The 16,007-nt window shown below is 43.7% G+C and overlaps 2 protein-coding genes across 2 annotated transcripts; one reads left to right on the forward strand and one right to left on the reverse strand.

Annotated features, from left to right (window-relative positions):
* Positions 1 to 5,936: 5,936 nt before the first annotated feature.
* Positions 5,937 to 7,140, reverse strand: LOC112937876 (uncharacterized). The gene is made up of 2 exons (XM_026023103.2): positions 6,999 to 7,140; positions 5,937 to 6,868 (listed from the first exon to the last, which is right to left on the reverse strand). The coding sequence occupies exon 2, from the start codon at positions 6,866 to 6,868 to the stop codon at positions 6,314 to 6,316; it is 555 nt and encodes a 184-aa protein (XP_025878888.1). The 5' UTR covers positions 6,999 to 7,140; the 3' UTR covers positions 5,937 to 6,313.
* Positions 7,141 to 11,566: 4,426 nt separating this feature from the next.
* On the forward strand, positions 11,567 to 15,033 carry LOC107276384 (uncharacterized). The gene is made up of 7 exons (XM_026022566.2): positions 11,567 to 11,729; positions 11,994 to 12,259; positions 12,792 to 12,858; positions 13,475 to 13,752; positions 13,831 to 13,992; positions 14,402 to 14,560; positions 14,656 to 15,033. The coding sequence occupies exons 2-7, from the start codon at positions 12,164 to 12,166 to the stop codon at positions 14,770 to 14,772; spliced, it is 879 nt and encodes a 292-aa protein (XP_025878351.1). The 5' UTR covers positions 11,567 to 11,729; positions 11,994 to 12,163; the 3' UTR covers positions 14,773 to 15,033.
* The last annotated feature ends 974 nt before the right edge of the window (positions 15,034 to 16,007 follow it).

Below are 16,007 nucleotides of genomic sequence, written 5' to 3' on the forward strand. Positions count from 1 at the left end.
CATTTATTATTTATGTTGAACTAATTATTTATATGTTTCTGATCAACCTATTTGATGCAGGTATGGCGTACGACACACCGGCGCTGTTGAACCGTGGGATTGACAGGAACCACCGCTCGTTCCTGTCAGCAGTCGAGGGTGCACAGCTCGGCACCTTCCGTCCACGCACGTCGCGCGAGTGGTTGCGTGTCGACCCCCGTCACGTTCCTTGATACGCGTATGTTCACATTTCAAATATGCCCTAAAAAATAATAAAATTGTATTTTACCAGTCTTGGAGATTTTAATCTTGTATAGTTTTCAATATAAAAAGATTTGATAACTATTGATATTTATACAAAAAATATAGAGCACAGTACAAAATCGCCCTCCCCCAGGGCGGCAAGGGGGCCGCCTGCAAAATTCCATGCCCCCTCGCCGCCCATTTGCATGCGGCCCCCCCACAGTAGAAAATCGCCCTAGCGGAGGGCGGCAAGGGGGCCGCCTGCAAAATTCCATGCCCCCCTCGCCGCCCATTTGCAGGCGGCCCCCCGCACAGTATAAAATCGCCCTAGCGGAGGGCGGCAAGGGGGCCGCCTGCAAATTTGGTTGACGGCCGTCGCCCGAGAGCGAACGGCCGGCTGCCACGTCATTTTCGCCGCCCTCTGGGAGGGCGATTTTTCCCTCCCAGAGGGCGGTAGGCGACTATTTCCGTCAATTTTCAAATTGAAAAATTATTTTTGTAAAACTTTTAATAAAAAAAATTATAAATAAAAAAAATTCATCAGAGTTCCAGGTTCCTGGACTAAACAGACGAGGGTAGAGATTTTGAAGTAGTTAATTTTGGCCCTTTTTAAACGATTGTCTAGAATAATTTCTGTTCGATTATATGAAAGACACAATTATTTGAATAAAACAACATAACAATTATTTTCTTGTTCTCAAGGTGCCTTCTTGTCAATACTATTGTACGCATCCCCTTTTGTGGTCTACTGGAGCAGCGGCAGCAACTATGACGTTATCAGATCGTTCTATACCAAGTTCGATCTTCTCTCTATTGCACTCTCCATAATTTCTTGGCTGATGTTTTCCCTTTGTCAACGCCATGGAGTTGATGGAAAAACAGTTGGTTGGGCTCCTATAATTGTCTACTCGATCGGCCTTGTCTTATATTGTGTTCTTCTGGTGATGAGGTTTTGCCCAGATGGAACCGTAAGTGATAAGGTCAAGTTTTTCACTGCAAACAACTGTTTAATTAATTGGAGGTGAATTGAATTTAACATTTGATGATTTTAGATATGCCACACTACTATAGCACTGCTACTGGGCATCACTCTCCTGTTGCTGCTATTTGATATGTTTGAACCCATCAAGAGGGAGCAGAAAACAGCTAAGGTGCTTTCAGGACTGGCCGCATTAATGCAGGTGACATCAGAAGCTCTACCTTATGCAGGCATGGTATGACTCTCTACTTACAACACACTGAGAATGTTTTTTTAAAAAAATTCTAGTTTGCTTCCATAATTGTCTCTTTTTTACTAATGACTTTTGCCATTCTAACAACTAGGTGATTCTCCGCGCTTTGTTATAGGAATTACTAAGCAATTCTCAATATATTTTTTTTCGACAATCAAGTTAGGAGTAAAAAGAAAAAAATAATAAAACATCAGAGTTTATCAGTACTTATCATGAAACAAACAAATGATATCCGCGCTTTAATGTGAAACATATTGATAAGTACTCCCTCTGTTTCATATTGTAAGACTTTTTAGCATTGCTTGTATTTATATAGAAGTTAATGAATCAGACACATATATATGCCTAGATTCATTAACATCTATATGAATGTGGGCAATGCTAGAAAGTCTTATATTGTGAAACGGAGGAAATATATATTAAATATTATAAAAATGATAGATAGATTTGTTAAAATATTGTGCAAATGATGTGAGGGGTGATGATTGGATATACTTGCATGTTGATTTGTAGAATTAAATAAGTTGTAGATGTGTTTTATGCTTGTATGAGATCAAATATGTAATTATTGCTAGTGGGTGATGATGTGACATGGTTGCATGTTGAGTTTTGGACTTAGTAGGCTATAACTTTATAGAAAGTATAGATTCAATGGGCATCTAAGAAGTACTTGCTTTCTTTACTAATCATGTTGATTTTAGGCTTCATATGCTAGCAGTCTATTCCTTTGTGATCTAGATCATTGCTAAACTGAACCTTTGTCATTGGATTAATTGATTATTTTTGTCTTGCCATTTGTTTCCAGCGTGCTCTGTGCTGCGCAGATCCTGCACCTGCCCCAGTGATTGTTGATCTGCCCCAGGCATCTTCTCAAGCCCCTGTGGTTGTTGATCCGCCCCAGGCACCTGCTCAAGCTCCAGTGATCAAAAACAGAAGAAAGCTTACTATATTCGTACGTGCAGTGGATGCGGGTGTAACTCTCTTCTGGGCTGTCTATTGTGCCTACAATTATGATCACAGTTTTTTCTGGGTAATAGTTTTGTTATTTCTGTTTGGATTTTTTTGGGAATTAGTGTGCATTTCTGTGTCAACATAACGAATTGTGTGATTTTCAGTTTGCCAACGTTACATCTGCGGTCTTGTCCTGGGGGAGCGCTTACGTCTACATATCCTGGGCGCTAAGGCCTGTGGCAGGGCACCAGGCGCAAGAGGGGGATGCAGAGCAGTAGACTCCAAGGTCTCCTCTTTCGCCACTTGATGCAGAGTTTAGTTGGAACCAAGTTCTATAGCATTAAAACCTTGTAGCGGCACACAGCCCCGCACCATTTTGGAGTAGAAGGATGCTTGTGAAGCAACTGGATAGATTACTGGTGGTCTGGTGTACGAAAGTATCGTAGTTTGAAACACCTAATTTTTGTCATGACCTCAAGTGCGATACTGCCTTTCAACATGCAGACTGGACCAGTGTATTATTATGCATTGTTTTGGTCTGCCTCTACTACACTAAACTGCACAGCAAGTCAGCAACCCTTGCTCCATCACGGCCTCCTGTGCAGCACTGGAACAACCTTCGTCTGCACGGGCAGACGTGAACATGGCACTAGCCACTAGTGTTGCGTACGTACCCGCGGAACGGCACGGGTGAAGGGCTGAAGGCCCCCTTGGCAATATGACCAAGTGACGCGCTGACTCACCGTCAAAACTCAAAACCCCGCTTCCGCTGGGGGAATCGAACGAGTCGTCGACAGGCGATCGGCCGGCCTGCGTGCCCGCCCATCTCCGGCGGAATCGTGGCCGTGTGCAATACACAGATACGCACGCGCAGGGGAAGGCCGAAGGCGGATAGAAAGGAACCGAATCAGCGTCACTGAACCGCCAACTACGAAAACAGAGAGAAAATGGTCGTGACGTGAGCTCCCCTTCGCTGTGTTCATTGCAAAGGGTTCCCAACCCTCCTCTCTTCGTGTTCCGCGCGCATGCTTTTTAAACTGTTAAATAGTACATTTTTTTACAAAAAGTTTTTATATGAAAGTTGTTTTAAAAAATTATATTGATCTATTTTTAAAAAAAAATTAATCCCTCTGTTTTATATTATAAGACTTTCTAACATTGTGTTCATATAGATGTTAATTAATCTAGACACATATACAAGTTCAGATTCACTAACACACACACATATATATATATATAAGCAATGCTAGAAAGTCTTATAATATAAAATAGAGGAAGCAGCTAATACTTAATTAATCGCGCGTGTCGGTGATATGGGACCGGGAGTATCATGACCAGAGGCTTGAGGCAGACGCAATCGCCCACGTGGCCTGGCACCTTCGGGGACGTCGGGCCCGAGGGTGAGGTGTCCGCCCTCCTCCTGAATTCCCCCGAGGGGGGGGGGTCGGGTTGCGCTTGCCCCGGCCCCGAGGGCCGAGGCACCCCGACCCCTTAAGGAAGTCTGCGCCACATATATGGGATAAGTGAGCACAGCTGTGCTCACCTAACAGCATTTATTGCAGTCTGGTCAAGCGTGTCACGCTGCATGCAACGCAGTACAGCGCGTTCCTTTATCCGGTCTGTGACCAGTCACAGACCGGTCAGATCACGGGTTAGGTGGCGGCTGGCGGTCTGACGCACGCCTTGCCCCATCCCGTCAAGACGAAAGCCTCTAGGCACTCGTCTCAAGCCGGAGCTAGGGTGTTATCTCTTAGAGATGGCACGTTAGCCCTGGTCAGATTTATACCAGGCTTCATCCTAACCATTACAGGCAAGGTGTTACACGAAGAAGGGCAAACATGCACGTTGTTAAGCTGACGCGTGGTGGACAAGAATGACCGGTCTGGCACTGGTCGCGTCATCGACAGACAGCCACGGTCCCGCGTCATCTCTGTCTTCGGGGGAGGTGGGGGTAGGTGTGGGCTGTCCCATCAGAAGGGCTCCCGGATGGAAACCGTACCGATCTCCGCCCATTAAAGAGAAAAAGAACAGTCCAGTTTGGAAAGAGAAAGGTGCATGTGGTATCCCCTTGAGATATAAAAGGAGGACCTTGCCCATTTAGAGAGAGGACTTTTTTCCTTTTGGAAGGCTGAGGGGAAAAGGAGTTAATCCTTTGCAACTTGTCCATACACAAATCCACAAAAACACAGGAGTAGGGTATTACGCTTGGCAGCGGCCCGAATCTGTATACATCGCCGTGTCTCGTGTGTCTTGCGGGCGGGTAATCTTTCCACATACAGAGAGAGAGAGAGCTTGGGATTGCACCCTAAGCCCCTGGTCGAACCGGCAAAGGGGGGCTTGCGCAGTCTCCCGGTGAGGGGCCACGAGCTCCGTCAGCGCGCTAATGGACCGTTCCGTTTTCGTGTGAAGGAAATGAGTTCCCATCTCCCAGATCCGAACACAGAAAATACACCGTTGGGGATGGCAAATCAGGAGCGTCGTTCTCTTATCCCCATCGACACAACTTTAGCAGAGCAGCAACTGAATTCTTGGCTCGTCACACCACCATCCTCACCTAGGCTGTACCCACCCACAGATGGAGGAGGCGTCGTGAAAGAGCACAACGAACTAAATACGATATCTTCGAGCAGTTAGACAACTGGGACGTGTTCATGTTTCGGGACATGAAGTGCTTACGTGTACTGCGCTCAAAAGTGTTTACGTGTATTACCGGGGTGCTGCAAGCACGTTGCCCGTGCCGTCCGGAAAAACAGATGTAAAGCGAGGTCAATTTAAACTGGATATTGCTTTTAGAAGCCTGAAAATAAATTTTCAATCAATTTAAACTGCATATTGATAACTCTAAATTGCAGTGGTACACAATGTGCAATTTCACCTTTTTTTTAAAAAAAAACTGTACTTTTGTTGTTATCAATGGTTTTACTTTATTTTTATCTAAGTTTGAATATTTTTGCACGTATTTTTTTAAAAAAATGAACAGCAAGTTTATTTCTTTAATTTTGTATGTTCAAATATATTGTACGTTCAACCTTTTTGTAAGGTCAAAATAGAGGGGTAATGAGATCCACTGGATTGTCATCTGAAAAAAAAAATCACCTCAAAACGTACATTACGGCATGGCCGCATGGCTGAAAACAAGGCCAACGGATTTTACAGGCGATTGTCCAAAACATTATACGGATTGCAAACGCCCGTACAAACGGATTGCACAAAACATTTTTGTAGGTGGTTGATACCCGATTTATACGGGCGTTTGTCCAGCCGACTATAGTCCAGGGCATATGGAAATCAGCTATTTCTACATGCGCAAAATTAACTGCATGTGAAAAACGATTTACACAAACAGTTATTATAAGAAACCGGTATGTGTAAATGCAACAACCGCCTGCCTAGTAGATGTAAGAGGTTAAAAAGAAAAGTTCAGATGCACTACACCACAATCATAGAGATACATTTTCATTTTTATTCCCATCCACATCCACACCACATTCACTCGGATATATATGTGTGCATCACAATTCTATCCATTCATTTATTCACATACATAGAGTTTAAAATTAACACCGAGTTAAAGTTATACATATTCAATCTCCACGTGTGCTTACGACCGTGGTTGCATTGTTCATTAGAGCCAAAGGCTAAAAAGAGAACAGCTATATTATACTTCTTCTAGAAAAATATTTAAAAAATATAAATATTAGGAAATGATCTAATATCAAATAAATAAAAGGAATGAGACTTTAAACTCAAGACCAGCTAATCCACCATCTTGTGGAACTAGCCGAAAAATCTCTAGGCGTTTCTAACTTCTTCAAAAAATATTCTTCTAAAAAAATATTGTACAATGGATGTAGGGTGTATATATGATTAATTAGCAACACCCTAAAACAACTTATCTTTCGATGATCTTACGCACCTTCAATGGAGGAAACTCTAAAGCTTAAATCACCTAAGCCGGACTCCTTCCCCAAGTTCCCACTTACATCGAAATTGACCTTTCCTAGAACATGCCTCTCGGTCCATATCAGATTACGCAGGTCACCCCGGATCATGGCATTGGCGCCGTCAGCCCCACCTCTGGCCTTGACGACGACCACGCCGGCCGCGCTGCCGCCCTCCAGCAGCTTGCCGTCGATGCAGAAACTCGGCACCAGGGCCGAGGCAAGTACGATGTCATGGTACGAGACGCGCAGCTTGGAGCCCCCGCCTCCGCCGCAGGCATGGTAGCGAGGTGAGACGCCGGCGACGTCCACGGCGAGGTCGAAAACCGGCGGCACCGGGGCAGGCAGGCGCGGGTCGAGCCCCTCGACACCTACGAGCCGGATGGAGATGTTAGGATCCGGTGGCCCGTTGATGATTGGCGCCATTAGTACAACTGCCAAGAGGAGGAACGCTAGTATTCCAACGATCACCACGCCGACAGCAAGGTTGACCCCCGGCAACCCTTGTTTCTGCTGCTCCATCTTCACGGAGATGGAGATGGAGATGGAGATGGAGATGGAGATGGAGACATATATAGTCAGACTGATAGAAGTTATTGGAGAGACGAACAAAATCGATCAGGTCCCAACATCGAGGATTCGGCGTACGTACCTTCCTTGGCCGGAGAAGAAACAGATCGATATGATCTAGTAGGTTGTGTCGCCGAGTTCGTGCAACTGTTCTCCCCAAGAACAAGGTATATATATACTCCTATTTCGTTACGTGCATCGCCCGCACCCGTTGGTACAGTCCGATACGGTTTGACTATTTTGCAGGATAAACCCATCAATTGCTCGGCCCAACCCAACCCGAACGGCCGCCTCCACCTCGCGATCGCTATGGCGGCGGCGCCGCTGCACCGGCCGCTTCCGTCACTATGTCCCGCCTCCTCCTCACGCCGTCGCAGCAGCCAGCTCTGTCGAGCAGTCGAGGCCTCGCACGCTCGCTAGGCCGGGCACCGGCACGGCCGGCGGCACTGATCGCACGCGCTGAAGCTGCCTTCTCGCGTCTCTCCTCGCCCCACACCGCATGGTCCATGGAGGCACCCGAGCGGGACGCCACAGTGAAGGCTCGCCCCACGCTGCGTGGCCATGGCCCCAGCGCCGTCCGCGCGTTCACGAAGTGTGGCCATGCGTCGGGCGCTTCGGATGTCTTTGCTTCTTGTTCTAATTCCTCTCGTGTATGCTCGTTATTGGTTACGTGTCCAACTCTCCTGAAGCGATCGATCTCTCGCCGGGACAAGGCAGGAGGCACCACGGAGGCGGTAGTGTTTTCCTGCTTGTCAGATTTCCTCATCACCATTCGAAAGTTTGTATTTTTTTTCTAGCGTGCGTGCATAGCAGAGCAGAGCTTTGCATTTGAATCGTTTTCATGGTATTTGCGTTCAGAACTTGATGTCTTTTCTCCCGCAAAAAAAAAGAACGTTTTTTTATTTGGGCACACCAAGTTCATCAAGTTAGAATTTTTTTTTTCACGCAAGGGCTTTTGCATCGGTTTCTTTGGAGGTTGGATCTTTCATTCTTTCTCACAGTAGATGCATTCAGGAGGTTGGATCTTTCTCACAGTACATGCATTCAGGAAAACAGGAAAAAAAAACATGATTATTTGCGGAAGGAGCTTCTTGTTGTTGGGGGGCACACCACCATGTTAAGGTCTTTGCATCGGTATTCAAGGTTGGATCTTTTCAAGTTTTCATGGTACATTCATTCAAAAAAAATATGTGGTTTTTGCACATAGAACGTCTCTGGTTGTTTGGGTACACAAGTTCATCCAAAGTTGTTTTTTTTACTATCCTTAAGTTTTTAAAGGAAAAAATATTTGACGCCGTTGACTTTTTTAAATATATTTGACCGTTCGTCTTATTAAAAAAATTAAGTAATTATTAATTCTTTTTCCATCATTTGATTCATTGTTAAATATACTTATATGTATATGTCAGGGTTACGGGTTAGGCATACCCTTTACCCTTCGATATACGTTACATATCGATATGGCATACCAACGCGCATGCGGATATTTCCTGTGTATTCTAAGGAAACCTTTCACGGAATCTACAGATGGGAATAATCCTACTCGGGCAGAACTGGGTCGTTGGCGTATCGTATAGGGTCTGATGCCTCCGAGTTCTATGAGGAGACCTCCACATCTGCGATATAAAAGGGGCCCCCCGAGGAGGGTTTAGGCATCGAATCTCAGAGCCAACACAACTTCTACAGCCTACGAAGCCGGAGCTTACGAGGAGCCAAGTCATCGAGAGCTAGTCGAATCAACACGACTACAATCTCGTCGGATCCGACAAGTTCCCCTGTTCTCTTTGTAACCTGTGTTTTCTACCATATAATCCCACATCAACTGGACTAGGGCTATTACCTATCAAGGTGCCTGAACCAGTATAATTCTTGTCTTTTGTTTGCTTGATGTCGTACTACATAGATCCTTGTACCAACGTACCCCAATACCCTCTATATCCGGTCTACGGGTATCACCCGTCGACAGTATACATATAGTTTTACATATTTCACAAAGTTTTTTGAATAAGACAAATGGTCAAACATGTGCTAAAAAGTCAACGGTGTCAAATATTTAGAAACGGAGGGAGTATAATTCATCTAACTATAGTATAATTCTAATATAATTTCACTATAGCTATAATATAAACTTGTATATAAGTAGGGATGAAAACGGAGCGGATACGGACGGATAATGCTCATACCATATTCGTTTTCATATTTTTTACCGGATACGAAAACGAATACGGATAGCTCGAATACGGAAACAAATACGGATTATCTCGAATATGAATAAGAATCGAATATGATCGGACACGAATACGGAAACAAATTTTTGTCGGAACACGAAAACCAACTTAACTTCTAATAGAAACAAATATTAACATATATAATTAGCTCATTTTATATAAAATGAGGTATAATTTATAAATATTTTTTGAAATTTAAGTAATATTAATAGTATGGACTAGTGTTAAGAGATAAACTACTATTAAAATCTATAAAGGTATATTGAAGGATATAGAGTTAGAAAGAAATGGGGTATATCTCATGGGTCCTGCGGATATCCAAATATCACTGTTCACCGGATAACCGAATTATTATCCGTATCCGACGGAACCCCCGATACCATATTCGTATTCGTATCCAGGAGAAAATATCCGTATTCGTATCCGTATCCAAACTATCCGATCCGAAAGGTATCCGTATCCATTTTTGTCCGGAGCGGACGGAAACTATCCGCTCCGTTTTCATCCCTTTATATAAGTATTAAAATAATATATGCAACTTTATATCTTATATAGAGATTACAATATAGTTACAGTGTAGTTACAATGTAATCATAGTGTAATTATAGTAATTACACTACTATATTATAGTTATATTTGGAAGTTTTTTACCCAAAAACTTGCGACAAGCTTTTTTAGCAATTCTGAAAAGGAAAAAGTACGAATTACCCCTCTGAACTATCGCGGTCGACCGAATTACCCCCTAAACCCGAAAACCAGACATCGTTCACCCTGAACTTTCAATACCGGACAAATTACCCCCCTTGAACCAATACAGAGCGGTTTTGTCCTACGTGGCGTACACGTGGAAGTCTAGTCAGCATTTTATTTATAAAAAAATATGGGACCCACATGTCATACTCCTCTTCCACTCTTCCACTCTTCCTCTCTCTCTCTTCTCTCTCTACCACTCTCTCTCTCTCACTCTTCCTCTCTCACTGTGAACGACGGTGGGCGGCGCTGCGGGACGCGGAGGCTGCGGCGGTGAGGGACGAGGGGGCCACCGCCCCCGGGAACTCCTCGGCTTGCGCTCGGTAGAACTCCGCCTCCGTCGCCGCCATCTCCGACGCCGCCCTGTTCTCGCTCTTGTTGACCGGCCGCGTCGCGGTGCACTCCCCGTCATCGAACCATCCGCCGTTCTCGTAGTGCATCGACGTCACCGTGCGTAGGATCACCGTGCCGTTGAACCCGTTCAGCCTCGCCAGCGTCCCGAGGCGGACGTCCACCGCTCGTCGGGCTCATCGAGGTGGAGGTTGCTTGGGCCGACTGCCCATCCGCCCCAGCACGTCGAACCACCCGCCGTTGCCGGCCCCCGCGCGACGACTACCCATCCGCCGCCGCCCATCGCTGGCCCCCGCACGCCACCGCCGCCCATCGCCAGCCCCCCCACCCCGCGCCACCGCCACCCATCGCCGGCCCCCGCACGCCATGGCCGCCCATCGCCGGCCCCCACGTGCCGACTGCCCATCCGCCTTCGCTCGCCGCCGCCCATCCCCGCATCGTGCACGATTTTAGCCTGAGCCCGAGAGAGAGGAAGAGGAAGAGGGGAAGATAAGGTATGACAGGTGGGTCCCACTATTTTTTAAAAAAAATAAAATGCTGACTGGATTGCCACGTGTACGTCACGTAGGACAAAACCGCTCTGGATTCAATCGAGGGGGTAATTTGTCCGGTATTAAAAGTTCAGGGTGAGCAATATCTGGTTTTCGAGTTTAGTAGGGTAATTCGGTCGACCACGATAGTTCAGGGGGTAATTCGTACTTTTTCCTTCTAAAAAATAATATTTTTTTAATTTTTTTTCATCCCCTCTCACTCCCTCTTTTTTTTTTCTTTTCTTATTCATCTCGCCCTTGACTTCTCTCTCCCGAGTATTATTGAGAATCCAAGCGGCGGAAAAACCCGGTGGCTTCTTTCCCAGGTTCACCTGTGTTTTTCCAGTCCGATTGCATGGAAGATCTTTAAAGTGAACCGAGCTGGTGAGGTTCCTAGTTCTAGTTTTTTCCGATTCAATCGGCGGTGAGCGATCACACGCCCCTCCCCTAACATGGCTCCTCCCCCTTATTACTGCACCATAAATTTTTTAAAAAAACAAGTTAAAAAGATAGAAAACAAAATCTAATATCTTTTATTCATGTGCATTGACTTATATATATATATATATATATATATATATACTTTATACCGTAAACTTTCCACATATAAACTTTATGTATATAAATATTATATATAAAAATATTTGTATCTAAATATAAATTTAAATCATGTTTGTAAACTTTGGGACTACAAACTTTAGATGTATAAATTTTAGATATGTAAACTTAATATGTATAAAGTTTAGATGCATAAATTTAATGTCAACAAGGAAATCATGTGGGGAGGGGTTACAGCGATCGATCGCTGACTTTCGGGGGGGACCTGCTACATATCATCGGCAGCGGCGGACGACGTTGTCGACACGAGCTCGTACGTGTCGTGCGGCTCGTTCAGAGTGCGGGAGGGACGGCGGCGCAGCCTTGGGAAGGAGTAGAAGCCTGTGGTGGCGCTAGGTAGGCGAAGTGCTTTGCGTTTTTCTTTTTCCTCTTATCTTTTTTATTTCAGTTTAATCAGTTGGAGTCTTGGAGAAAGCTGCTTTCGTTGCAAGGTGTAGATAGTTTAGATTTAGCAGACTCTGGAATATGGATGTGAATTTTCTCTAAAGTAACGTTTCTTTTTTTTTTCACAGATGTTTCCCAGATTTATCCCTAAAATTGACTGAATTTTGATGCGGATGCTTTCTAAATTAACGTTTTTTTTTCACCGATGTTTCCCAGGTTTATCTCTAAAATTGACTGCGGTACTTGCCCAATCAGCTGGCGGTTTCAGCTTGAGATAGATTGATTGATGATACAGTAAACCGACGGCCGCACTGCGACTCGTCTCTGCTTTCCTAACAAGCCGTTTCCTTGGCTTTCTGCCCTATAATCAGAGGGAAAGGGTGGCCATGAGGCGGCTGGGGTGTCTCTGCATCTTGATTTCGTGTATGCTCGTTCTGGTCTACGCGTCCGACTACCGTGATGATATTTTCGGCCGGGATAAAGTAGGTGGTAGATTTTTCTTGCCAAACTTTCGCATTTATATACACTTCAAACTTTATTTTTCTGGCGTGCAAAATAGAGTAGGCCAATACATCTGATCTTCACGGTATATGGATTCAGAAATTGAAGTTTTTTTTGGTGGCAGGTGCATCTTATTTTATTAGGGGCACATTAAGTTCATTTAGTTTGAATATGTTTCATGTTAAGGGCTTTTCATCGGTTAATTTGAAGGTTGGATCTTTTTACGGTACTTGTATTCAGGAAAAAAAACTGGTTTCTTGTGAGTATCTTGTTGTTGGGGGCACAGTTTAAGTCCATAAGTTCTGAATCTATTTCACGTTTAAGGGCTTTGCATTTGTCTCTAAGGTAGATCTTTTCAGTACATTCATTCAACAAATTTTACAGAAAGAGCTGTCTCTTCTTGTTGGGGGCTTGGGGCACACCATGTTCATCCGACACCTTTTTTTTTTCACGTACATGCATTCAGAAACTCGATGCTTCTTTGCGGCTGATCTGATGAGCACGTTTTTGCAGGCAAACCAGGAGGGGGCGAAGGCTATCAACGAGAAAAATGGGTTCAATTTTCCATTCATACTCTTTGGTTAGTATGTTTTGTCTTTCTTTTGATTCCGTTTGTCCAATGTCTCATTAGTCATTAGGTATGGTGTAAGCATGGTTCTTTCTTAACAACCAAAAAATAATTTATAAGTAAATTTTTTATATATGTGTTCTTAGTTATTAAAAGCAAATGCTGTGAAATAAAATACAATGAAAGAAAAATCACATAATCAACTTCAAAATTGAGTTTCAAAATTTAATTTTTGGCTTATAAGTATGATAAGCCAAACAATGAGGTTATGTGTGTAGTTACTTGGGGTGAGGATCATTTACCATAATGTTACTACCATTACAGTCATTAGTTTATAGGTTTCACCCTTCTATTATCTCACATGTCATTACCTATAATGATAGTGTTATTATGGTAGAGGATGTGAACCCAATTACTTGATGCATGAGCTTAAATAATAAATATGTAAGTTTATAATCTTTTTTTTGCAAAGTATCTAAAGTTTGTAGGATTTACTAGATAATAATATTGAATGAATATAATGTGTTCCTCTAGAAGATATTATTTATAATATTTTAACTCGGCTTACAACAATGTGAATGATTTCCCTTTGTTAATATGTCGCTAACCATTCTTTTCTATTCCTAAGGCGGTTTGTTATCGATGTTAACCTACGTTACTCCTTTCGTGGTCCACTGGAGTACCGGTAGCAATCCAAATGCTCTCAAGATTGTTTACACCAACACCGACTTCATCAAAACAGGAATGGCAACTCTTGCGTGGCTATCGTTTTCCCTATGCCAACTACATGGAGCCAATGGAAAAATTGTTGGTGCTCCAGCTGTGGCTATCTATTCTGCTGGGCTTATCATCTATGGCACATCACTAGTTTTCAAGTGGAGCCCGAGTGGTGTTATGAGTGATGCGGTAATGCTTTTCAAACATATACATAACAAATTGTAGGTGAGAAAACTGGATTTGGCTTTAACGTTGTGAAGTTTTTAGGTATGCCACACCACAATGTTATCGATGTTGCTCATCGTCATTCTATTGCTGGATGTGGGAGTTTTTGGACATCTCAAGAGAGAACATAAAATTGCAAATACCATATCTGCATTGGCCACCCTGACACAGGTGGCATCTTCGCTGCTCCCACATGGTGACCTGGTATGAACCTCACGCATTCCTCTGGAAGTTGTATTTCTGATGCATAATAGTTTTTGTCGCTGCTAATCAATTGCACTACTATTTTAGTGATAGAGTTACCATTTTGGTAAATGATTGCACAACTAAATCAGTTTTACCAAAGTGCAATCAGCAATGCAACACTTTAACAAAACAAATAAATATATGGTTCTATTGACATTGTCAATTGTCAATATTTTGTATGACTATTTTCATGTCATGTGGAGCTGGCACATATATAGTGCATACATTTCAAGTATGAGACCTTGATGGTTTGATGTCACTGTACTTAAGTGTCGAAATAAAATTAAAAAAGGGAACATCTTTTTTTCTTTTTGGAAATGTACTAGAATTAAGTGTGTACCTTTTGTGTTACCATTCTTTCCACCAGTGCAAGGGATGCATTTGTCAAGATCAGGCACCTGATGCCAAGGTTCCTCGAATCAGAAACAGGAGGAAGTTGGTTGTCTACATACGCTCCTTGGAGGCTGGTTTCACGCTGTATTGGGCAGGCTGCTGCATCTATCGTTATGACCACACGTATTTCAGGGTATAACAATATTTTTATTATTCTGTCAATTTGGAAAGTTCTGAATTTAGAGTATTTTGTTGAGTAATGGATCTAACTATTCTTTTTTCTTTCAGATAGCTAACATTACCTCCGTGATTCTATCATGTATAGCTTCTTACATCTCCATCTTCGAGGCGCTCAAACCAGTTCTGGGAGATAACGATGAGGAGGCACTCAAAACTGTAATCTAAGTAGTGATGCGAGTTATGCCTTTAGCACGACGAGTTGTTTCAGCTAGTTGTAACCGTTGTAAAAGACCATTTACTCCGTCTCTTAATGAAGTTCGGACGGCTTCTGCTGGCTAAGCGACGAGGAGGCGGAGGCCGCAAGGGAGTAGTTTCTAGTTCCATTGTTAGCTTGATGATATAGTTAGAGTTCAGACGTTGAGATGGTCTTTGTGGTGTATAAAGTTAGAATGTATTTTTTACCAGATAACTTATTTATTGGTAGAATCTGGTGTCTAAAATCATAGTAGAAAACCACTCCTTTTGCAGGAAACTTAACCAAAGAAAACTCATGGAGATGGAACAATTAAGAATGTTTTTTTGTAGATAACTTGCATTGTGGTGGAATCTAGTGTCTGAAATCATCTTAGGAAACCACTCTTTCGCAAACCCCCTACCACCGTAAGCTAGTAGCTCCTTGTATAACCTAGAAGAAGGTACTAGCTAGTACCAAGCCAACCACTGCTAAGCATGACAGATCAATGCTAACCTCAAGGGGGTGTGAAAATGCCCTGCCAAACACCGACTTCACATAGAAGATCGTCGATGAGTTTCCGATTATCCTCAACCCACAACCACTACTAAGCATGACCGATCAATGCTAGACCTCAAGGGGGTGTGAAAATGCCCTGCCAAACACCGACTCCACATAGAAGATCGTCGATGAGTTTCCGATTATCCTCACATACAGGGTTGAGGAGAGGGAGAGGGCGAGAGAGAAGGAGACCCACTCGTCCCTCACTCTAAGGTAAGGCCCAATCCATTGCATTCAGGCCCAGGCGCCTTTTTTTTGACAAAAATTGCTAAAAAGGGTTATGGCATGGGGACTTGAACGTGGGTCTGTGCACTGAGAGTGCTTGGCTCTAGTCATCCTTCCTTTATTCACTTGTGTTTTAGAGAAAATATACATTGTATATATGTGCTATTGAACCGTAGTTCAACCATCGGTCCACTGGTCAGACCGTCGGACTGGTGAGCGGAAGGGTGCTCGGGTCACTCACCAATCCAGTTTTTTGCACTTCGCGTGGAATGAAGACCTCCTAAGCAATGCCTCCATGGAGGTCATGACACTTAGGCTCCACCATCTCCCATCTAACTATACTAACTTTTCACTCGGAGAGTCCTGCCAAGGAGGTGGAGTGTGGCCGCTCGACAACGCTCCAAGAGGGTCACAGTGCCTAAAGACGTCGTCGTTGCCGGCT

The sequence above is a fragment of the Oryza sativa genome, chromosome 1 (genome assembly GCF_034140825.1).
Source record: "Oryza sativa Japonica Group chromosome 1, ASM3414082v1".
Lineage (NCBI taxonomy): Eukaryota > Viridiplantae > Streptophyta > Magnoliopsida > Poales > Poaceae > Oryza > Oryza sativa.

Coding starts and splice junctions, on each gene's coding strand:
- LOC112937876 (XM_026023103.2), bottom strand. CDS start 6,868: ATGGAGCAGCAGAAACAAGGGTTGCCGGGGGTCAACCTTGCTGTCGGC.
- LOC107276384 (XM_026022566.2), top strand. CDS start 12,164: ATGAGGCGGCTGGGGTGTCTCTGCATCTTGATTTCGTGTATGCTCGTT. Junction 12,260..12,791: donor ATATTTTCGGCCGGGATAAA/GTAGGTGGTAGA, acceptor ACGTTTTTGCAG/GCAAACCAGGAGGGGGCGAA. Junction 12,859..13,474: donor TTTTCCATTCATACTCTTTG/GTTAGTATGTTT, acceptor TCTATTCCTAAG/GCGGTTTGTTATCGATGTTA.